The 11,153-nt window shown below is 45.8% G+C and overlaps 1 protein-coding gene across 2 annotated transcripts in view; it reads left to right on the top strand.

The window, feature by feature from the left end:
* Nucleotides 1-5,895: 5,895 nt before the first annotated feature.
* RASAL2 (RAS protein activator like 2) overlaps nucleotides 5,896-11,153 on the top strand; it is a gene marked incomplete at both ends in the record, with an annotated part of 325,911 nt that continues 320,653 nt past the window's right edge. For both annotated transcript variants that reach the window (XM_080699623.1, XM_080699622.1), the window contains one exon: nucleotides 5,896-6,097. In XM_080699623.1, the coding sequence (XP_080555749.1) occupies nucleotides 5,896-6,097 (202 nt within the window). The remainder of the gene's footprint in view (nucleotides 6,098-11,153) is intronic.

Below are 11,153 nucleotides of genomic sequence, written 5' to 3'. Positions count from 1 at the left end.
GCTCTCAAGATGTTCATAAGCTAATGGTGGACACTAAGTTACACAGAGGACTAGATCACAACGTACACTGTGATGGATTCTAGAGGAGAGACCAGAACAATGGACATGGAGACCCCGAGGAGGCTGCGGGCACGGCCAGCTTGGAGGGTAGGGGATGACCTGATGGGGAAGTGGCATTTGATGGGGTCAGCTTCTGGCAGACAGAGATGGAGGATGGAGGACAGGACACTCCAGGTGGCAGACACAGACAGTGGCAGGGAAGGAAAGGTGGTGGCTACATTAGGGGCTCAGTGAACTGTGTCAGTTAGCTGAACACAGACAAAGGGTGAGGTAGAGGTCTGGGACTCCCTCTCAAGCTCTGGACAGTATGTACTTTATCTCGTAGGTAATAGGGAGATGGGTTTTGTTTGTTTTGTTTGAGATGTGACCTAGTATGAACGTTGCTTTAGGATAATCCATCTCCAACAGAGTGTAGAATAAACTGGAGATGGAAAGTCCTCAGGGAAAGGAAGACAGCTAAGAATCGGCCATGATTATCCTAGTAAAAGCTAACCAGGTATGAGCTAGATTGGAATCTGTAGGAATGGAAAGCGGGCTTGGATTTATGCAAGCTAGGATGGGAGAGAGGACCCATGGTAGCTCCATGTTTAAGCAATTTAGTGGTAGAAACTACTAGGAAATTCCAGAAGGGAAGGATGTTGGGTAAAAGGGGATGCAAAGAGGTTACGTCCCATGTATTAGATCTGAAGTCCACAGAGCATACCTGGGTGGACATGTTCAACATTTACAGACTCCTGACCGGGCCTCAGTACTGTGGATGATGCTGGAGACGTGCATCTCAAAGCCAGCATTAGCCACCCAAGGACTGTAGTTAGAAAGCACATTAATCACCAGGGAATTAGAGAGTGAGGTAGAAGACAGAACACAGTCTTGGGGGAATGTCTGAATTCTTCCAATACGGTTAATATTATGGTATATAACCAGGAGATTGCTATAGTACTGTGCCCAAGTGAAGAAGGAATAAAGAAAAGGAGGGCTGGTGACCAGTTTGAAAGCTAGATTAAGGCCGGGTGTGGTGGTATACGCCTGTAATTCCAGTGCTCAGGAGGCTGAGACTGAATGATCACAGCTTTGAAGATAGCTTCAGCCACTCAGTAAGGCTGGTGGTAATTCAGCAAGATTGTGTTTCCAAACAAAACAAAACAAAACAAAAAACATGGGTGGGGTGTAGCTTGGAGGTAGAATCCCCAGCAACACACACACAAAAGCTGGGTTAGCTTGCTGAGAGATGAGGTGATGTCTACATAGTCTAGAAGAGACTGGGTATAAAAATTAGTTGCTCACTTGTGTATGTCTCTGACAAGTGAATAGAAAAAAATTGGACATATATTTGGTACTCAAGTTATGATAGCCACAACTCCAAGTTCTCGTCTCTCTTTAATATTAGTAATGTATACTCAGACCAATGACCTTGTTTTTTCTTTAGGATCTCAGGTAGTTGCCAGCTTTTCTGTTTTAGACCACTAACTGCAGAACTCATGTGTGTGTGTGTGTGTGTGTGTGTGTGTGTGTGTGTTGCTGGGGGTGGAACCTAGAGGCATTCTACTTCAGAGCTACACCCCCAGCCCTTTTTTTTTTTTTTTTTTTGCGGGTCTGGGGATGGGACCCAGGGGCATTTGACCTCCGAGCTACATCCCCTGCCCCATTTTTTATTCTTTTTTTTTTTTTTTTTTTGAAACAGGTCTCACTAAGTTGCAGAGGGCCTCACTAAGTAGCTGAGGCTGTCTGCACACCACGATCCTCTGGTCTCAGTCTCCCGAATGCTGGGATTACAAGCATGCACCACCATGCCCAGCTTTCTTTCTTCCTTCCCCCTTTCTTTCTTTCTTTCTTTTTCTTTCTTTCTTCCCTTCCCTTTCTTTTCTTTCTTTCTTTCTTTCTTCTTTCTTGGTGGTACTGGGGGTAGAACCCAGAGGCTTTTCTATCTCCAGGCTATACTCCCAGACCTATTTTATACTTTATTTGGAAACAGGGTCTTGTTGCTGAGAGCCTTCACTTAGTGGCTGAGGCTGGCTTTGAACCTGTGTGATCCTTCTGTCTCAGCCTCGCAGGCACAGGGATTACAAGCGCGCGCCACCATGCCCGGCTTATTCGTTATTTTGAAACAGGGTCTCACTGAGTTTCAAAGGGCTTCACTAAATAATTGAGGTTGCCCTCAAGCTGAGATCCTCCTATCTCAGCCTCCCGAATGCTGGGATTACAAGCATGCACCACCATGCCCGGCTTGCTTGATTGCTTGCTTTCCTTCCTTCCTTCCTCCCTTTCTTTCTTTCTTTCTTTCTTCCCTTCCCTTCCTCCCTCTCTCTCTCTTTCTTTCTTTCTTGGTGGTACTGGGGGTGGAACCCTGGGGCTTTTCTATCTCCAGGCTATACTCCCAGACCTATTTTATACTTTATTTGGAAGCAGGGTCTCGTTGCTGAGAGCCTCACTTAGTCAGTAGCTGAGGCTGGCTTTGAACCTGTGTGATCCTTCTGTCTCAGCCTCCCAGGCACAGGGATTACAAGCGCGCGCCACCACGCCTGGCTTATTTGTTATTTTGAAACAGGGTCTCACTGAGTCTCAAAGGGCTTCACTAAATAATTGAGGTTGCCCTCAAACTGCGATCCTCCTGTCTCAGCCTCCCGAATCCTGGGATTAAAGCGTGCGCCACCACACCTGGCTCTGGAACTCAGTCTTTATCCTCTATCAAATATTTACATTTTGTTCCACAAGCGGCAGAACAACTCCTTGTGCTAAAGAAGAATACCTCTAATGGATCTAAATTCACTAATTAAAAATTAGGCGACTAGAGTTTTAGTCTCAGTCTACTAACTAGTTATGCTTAGGTAGTTTGCATAATAAGAATTTTATGCGCCCTCCCCTCCATTGACTAAATGGTGAGTAAAACACATCGGTTCTACTTATTTCAGAGAAGTATTTTTCAGGTTGTAGAAAGTATTTTCTTTTTATGTTATAAACACTGGATAATTTGCAGACATACAATTACTTAGGTAAGTAGATAATGACCTTCAGCTGATCTGGGGTGAGGACAGAGGGAAAATAGGGGCCAGTATTTAGTGGTGTGGATGATGAAAGTGGAATTACTCAGAAAGCAGGATTGCTGGGGTTTGGCGGAGACTTTTTCTTCCACTCAAGAATGTCTGACACCACGGAAAGCGCAAGTTTGGTAAAACAAACACCCCTCTGGATGTTTCATAGGCTGCTCTTGATGCTGCTTTGAGACGATTGCTTAGGTAAATAAATTCCTTATATATTGATTAATGGAGATATGCTTATAGGCGAGTGTGGTGGTAAAAGCCTGTAATCCCAGTACTTGAGAGGCTGAGATAGGAGGATCACAGGTTCAGGGCTTAAGCAAACTAGGGAGGCCCTCAGCAATTTAGAGACCCTGTTTCGAAATAAAATAAATAAATAAATTGGCTGAGGTGTATCTCAGAGGTAGAATACACCTGGGCCCAATCCCCAGTACACACACACACACACACACACACACACACACACACACACACACACACACACCCTTACTTAAATTTGTATATCTGAGCCAGGCTTGGTGGTGCACACTTGTAAACCCAGGACTTGGGAGGCTGAGACAGGAGGATTGTAGGTTCAGGCCAGCCTCAGGAACTTAGTGAGGCCATCCGCAACTTAATGAGACTGTCTCAAAATAAAAAATAAAATAGGGTTGGGGTGTAGCTCAGAGGTAGAATGACCGTGAGTTCTATCACCAGTGCCACCACCACCACACACACAGAATTGTCTGTGATACCCCTTATTCACTTTTTCTCTAGTTTTTGTTCTCAAGGCATCAACAGTAACTTCGTATAGATGGCAGTGCTCTAGTTCTGTTCAGTGCTAAGCCCTGAAACTTCCTGGCTGCAACGCTTTCTCTCATCCACTTGAACCAGCAGCACAAAGGGTGGTTAGACTTAGAAGATGGACTGAGCAGAGAGTAAGCAAACGAGCAAGTTTCTAAGTATTAAAACAGATCCCTCTGATGCATCGCCAAGGGACGGGTCCACTTAGTCACGGAGGGCTCCTGAAGGACCACAGTTTAAGGAGCCAGTGTCCTGAAGACCTTGTAGTCCAGTCTGTACTGGTGTTTGATTTGCCAGGTGACCTGGCTGTTTCCTTTTCTTCACCTGTTAAACAAAGAGGCAGGATGCCGTTATGTCTAAGGTCACTTCTTACTTTGAAATGCTATTACCCAAAATGAGTTGGGAGAAAATTGCAAAATGTATCCATTGCAACTGTCTAACACAGCAGGATACGAGGAAAGCAGAAAATTAAGATATGGGTAGAGGGGAACACTAACAAAACTCCCCCAAAGGTATATTTTTATTTTTATTTATTTATTTTGCGGTACTGGGAATGGAATCCAGGGGCATTCTACTTCCGAGCTACGCCCCCAGCCCTATTTTTTTTATTCTTTATTTTGAAACAGAGTCTCACTGAGTTGCAAAGGGCCTCACTAAGTAGCTGAGGCTGTCTGCCGAACTGAGATCCTCCTGGGTCAACCTCCGGATTGCTGGGATTACAAGCAAGCGCCACGCCTAGCCCCAAAAGTATATTTTTTAAAAAAGCAACACACAATTATATGAATATCTTGCTCGGCTTTCAGCAGCCATGTTCAAGAAACATTGTCGAAAACGTACAGCATACAAAAGCACGGTTTAAGCTGCTAGTGTCCAATTTCAAAATGAAAATGGCTATTATTTGCTTGTAGTCTTTTAAACCTGAATTGGTGAATCCCGCATTGGGTGAGCATAAAAGCAAAGTCAAGGTCAAGGAGGGAGACAGCCTAAAAATGAAACAAAAATAAAACACAAAGGGAATATCATTAGGCGGGGGGGGGGGCGAGCCAACGTGCGGCACAAAGATCTGAGTTAAAAAAAAAAACAACCAACACGGGCTTGGCTAACCCTGGGCTCCCGAGCATTTCACGTGCTCGTAAGGCTCGTCCACCCATCCACGCGGCACTTCGTAACCTCGCGATTGCGAACCGCAGACAAGTCCAGCTCCAGCCCCCACCCCCAGGGCGCAGAACCCGCCGCCCCGGACGCCGCCGACGCCCCTCTCCGGGAAGGCCGGGGACGGCTCCCCGGGGTGACTGCAAAATAATGCAGTCCCTCCATCGGTGCGTCCGCGAAGAAGAAACCGCCGCGAATAACTAAATGCGTGGGAAAGGAGAAGAAAGGGAAGCACGTTTCCTTTCTTTTCAAATTTCCCGCACCCCTTTCCCTCCCCGCCTCCCCACGCCGCCCCCGACTGCCAGCCCTAGACCCGCCGGGGAAGGAGGCCGGCCGGCGGGCCGGCAGCTCGGCGCTCGGCTGCTCCCGCCTGCGGGCCGCCCCGCCCCGCCCCGCCCGCCCCTCCGGCTTCCCGGCGGGCTCGCGCGGCCGGCCCTCGGCCCTCGATTGCTCCGGCCTATCTCCCTGGGATGCCGCCTGCCGCCGCGGCTGCCGGGCTGCTGGGGTCCTCGGCGGAGCGGGAGCGGGAGCGGGAGCGGGAGCCCGAGCCGGCGCCGCGGCCCGAGCGCGGTCCCGAGACGCGGGGGGCGGGCCGGCGGGGAGCCGAGGGCCGGCGGGCGGGCGGGCGCGGGGCCGCCGCCCCCTCAGGCTGAGGAGCCGTCCGAGGGGCGGCCCCTGGCGGCGACGCCCCCGAGCCAGCCCTGCCCGGCCCGCGGCCCCGGGGCCCGGGAGCGCCGTCCCCGCGTCCCCGCGTCCCCGCCGCCCGCCGCCCGCCGTCCCCGCCGCCGCGCGCACCTGAGTGCCGGCGCCGCGGGCCCGCCCCCGGGCTGCAGGTGGGCGCCGGCCGCGCCCCCCGCCCCGCACCATGGAGCGCTCGCCGTCCTCGGGAGGAGCCGCCGACGCGCCGTCCTGGCCCGAGATGTTCCCGGCGCTGGACTCCGACTCGCCGCTGCCCCCCGAGGACCTGGACGCGGCCGTCCCGGTCGGCGGAGCCGTGGCCGGCGGCGTGCTGGACCGCATCCTGCTGGAGTCGGTGTGCCAGCAGCAGAGCTGGGTCCGGGTGTACGGTAAGGACCGCAGGCCCCGGGGGCGGCCGGGCTTCCCAGGGCTCGTCTCCTGTGGCAGTCCCCGGCCATCCTCCGGGGCTAGCTTCTCAGAGCTCTTTTGTAGCGGAGGGGTGCATTTCCGACAAGTTTCCTCAGATGCCCATCCCGGCAGAGATGCCGGTACGGTCTTTGGCTCTCTTTGGGCACCCGCAGAGAGTTTATGGAATTGGGCTATCGAGACTTAATTTTCAGGTGATTTCTTCAAGGGACCTGCCAAGCGGTCTTCATCAAGGTATGCTGGAACAAGCCCTGACACCGAGCGAATACTGTGTCATCCCTTTCTCTTGTTGAGGGAGACAAGAGTGGAGAGGAAGATCTCATGAAAAAGCGTAGCAGAGGATAGCTAATGAATGAAAGAAAAAAGAGAATCCGCGCCGAGACCCAGATTATTTATTTGGTGGTAACGGATTTGTCTGTACCCTCTTCCTGAACCTCACTCTCCGAAGGCAGCCACTTATCCCGATGTGCGCACTCTCTTTCAGATCGCACTGTCGTTTCCAGTTCTCATTGTAAAGCGGCTGGGTTGCCACTCAGCAGGTTAAAAGTGATGAACACACTAAAACTTCTCCCTTTCTGCCTTCCCAGTAACCGCCTTTTTAATTAAAACGGAATGATGAGAGTCTATTAGGGCGAGGCTTGTGGCGGCATTAAAGCCACGCTGGTTTTGAAAACTCATAGCCCAAGGATTTATAGCCGGGCGCTGAGGATTTAGCTGTGGTTTTCCTAAATATTGAAAACGCAAGATGTTTCTCACTTAGCTCCCATGTCCGCAAAAGACGGTCATGCGGCGCGTACGAAATGGTACACGTGGAGCACCTGGGATCCAGCACAGGGCTGAGATGTTATCCCACAGTCATGTGCACCCAGGCCTGTAGGGATCAAGTATGTTATGTTGTTTTCTTTCTTTTCTCCTTCTGAATGGGGTGTGTGTTTACTATTCAAGAGAGACCAGGGTTTAGAAGTTGTCTTTCTGGATTTCAGTTGATTTCATGACTTCATGCCCATCACTGTCAGAAAGAGCTCAGATCCAGGGTTCCAGGCATCTGAGTTGTTGCTTCTGTTTTGCCACTAAGTGGCTTAAGTGCTTTGGGGCAGATTAGGTCTTTTCTGGTCTCTGATTCCTTGTCTGTAAAATGAGTGGATTGGATTAAATAATCCTGCATGGCCCTTTGAATCATTAAAAATTCAGTATATATTTTTATAACCAGTTTTCTTAGAAATTTATGTATGTACCCCCTTTATTTTTTGTTTTCTTCTATAGTTTCCAAATATTGTTCTATTTACCTGGAAGAATTAAGGCATAGAAGTGGGAAATGATCAAGGTTATGCAGTTCATTCTTAGCAAACTAGATTAAAAACTTTGGAGACTGATTTCCATCTAACTGCTAATCGTATTTAGCTAATCACTTATAACAAAGGTCGATGAGAATCTGAAAATGAGTCGTATGAACCCGAGTAGATTTGTGGTTACATTTTTCTGTCTTCCTCTATATCCTTACACACTTATTTGGCATGCAGCTTTTTATATGATGGTAGAGACAGGGGCATGTTACTGTAAGAATATGTGATAATTCACTGTTTCAGTGTTCAAAACTCTGAGCTTTCTAGACCTTATCTCGGCTATCATTCTTTGCATGTAACTCATTAATATATGTTGGTTTTGCAGTCTGGCACATTTGTCTACAGACACATACACACACATATATAATTTGTTTTAAAGAAATCCAGAAATTGGGAACCTAATCTAGAGTGTATAACTGGGATTTGAGAGCCTGGCTTTGCCGCAACTTGGTAGTCTAACTTTGGGTGAGTAGTTTTAACTACCTGGATCTAAGTTTCTGTGTAAATGTGGAACCTGCAGCCATTGGTACACACACACACACACACACACACACACACACACACACGGTTCGCTTCTGTGCCAAGTTGCTGAATTTCTATTGCATCTTCACTTTTGTGTCATCCTCTCAATTAAAAAGAGGTTGTTTTTATTTACTGTTTAGTACTGTTAGTTTCCTTCCTTTAAGGCAGCTTATCCTGGAGACTACTCTGTTGTCTTTAGTTTGATATAAATATTCCAGAACTATCTGAATGACTCTTGACTCTGTTTTTAGCTAGCTTTTAAGTTGTCCATTGTATTAATTCTTTGAAAAACATTGAATAATAATAGAACGAGGAAAATCAGTGTGGGTAATACGAATTTGTTTTGTTTTTCTTACTGTTTTGTGTGTGTAGAACTCTGTGTTGGGTCATCTCTGTTCTATACAATTTAAGGGGATTTTGATGAGTATAGTCTAACGTGTTATAAAGAAATCTAGAAATTTGAAACCTAGTTAAGAATATATAACTGGGAGTGGAAAAGCTGGGTTTTCATTCTGGCGGTGCCACAAAATTGTCTAATTTGGGACAAGTAGTTTTAACTCTCTGGCCCTAGGTTTCTGTGTAAAATGTGGAATCTAGAGAGTTGGTATCTGTGGTCCCTTTTAGCTTTAAATTTAGCTGCTTTTGAGTCTTGTTCCATCAGTTACCTACAATTTGGCCTACAAATTCCGTCCTGACTTTCGGAGCCAGTCATTGAGCATGCCCTTAATTGAATACATTTGAGTCATGATTGTCGGGTTCCTGGTGGGGGCACGTTTATCAGAAGGTCAGAGAACTGAGTTTTGAAGGTATGTTGAGTGAGATACAGATTCACTTGGATTGTTTTCAGAAGATAGGAAGGTGAGGATGGGATGTTGCTTAGGTCTAGCTCATGCAGTTTAGAGACCTAACCCAAAATAGCTGTGTTGGTTTTAAAGATAAGTATAATAAGGAGCTGTGTTGATGCTGCTGGCGGCAGCTCACGTTCCTGCTGTTTACTTCTCTTTGAAGTCATTATATAAACAAACAACAAAAATACCCCTCCTACAATATCTTAACAGAAACTTAGCAACAATATTTTCTTAGCTTGCTTCACAAAACTTGAAGGCTGGGCCTTGTTTTACTTTGGGGTTCATAGTTCTGACTCTGATAAGACATGGATCCAGAGCTTTTGTGTATTTTGACGATTTGGAAAACTTCTCTGGAATATGTTCATAGCTTTCTAATATATGGATCTATATTTGGAACACAAATAAATGCTCACACAGCTAAGAGCAAACATTTATGCTATATGATACTTCATTTTCTTATAGTTATACAATGTTTCATTTGTTTTATTCCAGCGTTCTAGTAAATTGTGCCCGTGCATTGCAAGACTGTAAGATTTTTGGTATCAAGGAGTCAGTCTTGTTCATCTTTTTTTCCATCTTGCCACCTCCTCCATGGTCACCTGGCTAGGGGCGTGGTACCTACCTCGTTGAAGTCAGTGCCTGTTGAATGTGGATCCCTCTGTCCTTTGGCCATCTAGGTCTCAACCTGACTGATCTTATGGCTGGTGGAGGAGCTTAAACAAAGGAATGCCACAAACAGCTAAATATGGATGCAGAATCCAAGAGCATCAAATGCAGAACATTTTTCAGATATTTATAGCCTCAAAGCAAAGTCAATTGGCTGAAAAAGCTCAGCAGCCCAGCAAAAGGAAACGGGAGCGGCACAGCCAGCAGCCTCACTGTCTCTGCTTGCTGGTAAACAATGAGAACATTAGAATTAACTACTTTGCCGTGAATGGATGGCAAGCGTGTGGGACACTTTTTGGGGAGCAGTTTGAGTTAGGGTCCCTAGCACTTTCTGCAGTGGCGCGCTGTGCTCTTCAGTGTAACAGGTCTGCAAGTGTGTGCTTAGATTGGCTCTTGGAGAGTTAGAGGAAAAGCATAGTTAGCACACACAATGTAGGGTCTACAAGAAATCTTGTACTTTTAAATTTAACAGGACTTGCCTAAAATATTTAGGTAACAAAATGAATCACATCAACATTATTAAACCAGTCTACCTCATGTTTATTGATGATAAAATGTTCTGCTGGCCTGAAATCCCACTACTGTGAAGACTGAGGCAGGAGGATTATAGATTTGAGATCAGCATGTGGTAACTTAGTGAAACTCTGCTTGAAAATAAGAGTAAAGGGTTGGGGGATGTAGCTCAGTGGTAGAACCTCCCTGGGTTCAATACCCAGTAACACACACACACACACACACACACACACACACGTTCTGCTAGAAAGTTTCTCAAGGCAGGTGCTATTTCAGCAAACAGTAAAAAAAATTATACTATGTCAAGAATCATATATTTCTAGAAGTGTGACACTGGAAATTTTGTTAGAATCTCTCTTGAACTGGATGCAAACTGATGGGATGGGAATCTTTTCTGGTTGTAGTATATGATATTTCTTATGTTTCAGGGAATCAGACCAAGGATGAGATACATTTTATTGCATTTACAGAGAATATGTTTCCATATTTACAATGTTGTAACTAGTAGCAAGTCCAGGAAGTTGCTTCATTTTAGTTCAGTATGAATTAGAAGTGACTAACTCCTTGGTCTTATACAGAGTGTTCTTAATATAATTAATTTGAATATTAGTGAATGAATGAGTCATTCTTGCATGTCTTAAATATGCATCCTGTTTTGTAATAATGTGTAGATGAACAAAATTGTTCAAGATTGAAAGTTTTGTGTGCTCTAGCTGATGGCTGGAAGAAAATCACTGAGTATGTATCAACTCCATCCCCAAACACACTCATATTACTTAAGTGTTTTGACTTCCTCAATATTGTTAATTGAACTTTTACAAATGAGTAATAATGCTTTAGAAATTCTTGGAATCTTAGGCTTGAGTTGAGTATCTAGCATGTAGCATAGACTTTGAATGTTGATATTATTTGCTCATGATCTCCAAATATATTTTAAATACTTTAAGGGTTCATTGAAATCAGGGAATTTTCAAGAATGCTTAGGCAAAAAACTGTTTTACATTATTTTAAGTTCAAGTAGCCCTATTCTTCTTTTGAGAGAAAGCATACATCATTTATGTTGTATCGCACTAATGTTCATAAATGATGAACAGTTTCTTTACAACATCTTAGTATCTTCTACCTTC

Source organism: Muscardinus avellanarius, assembly GCF_963383645.1.
Source record: "Muscardinus avellanarius genome assembly, chromosome: 7".
Lineage (NCBI taxonomy): Eukaryota > Metazoa > Chordata > Mammalia > Rodentia > Gliridae > Muscardinus > Muscardinus avellanarius.
Note: the sequence above shows the minus strand (reverse complement) of the source record. Positions and strands in the feature narration are given on the sequence as shown.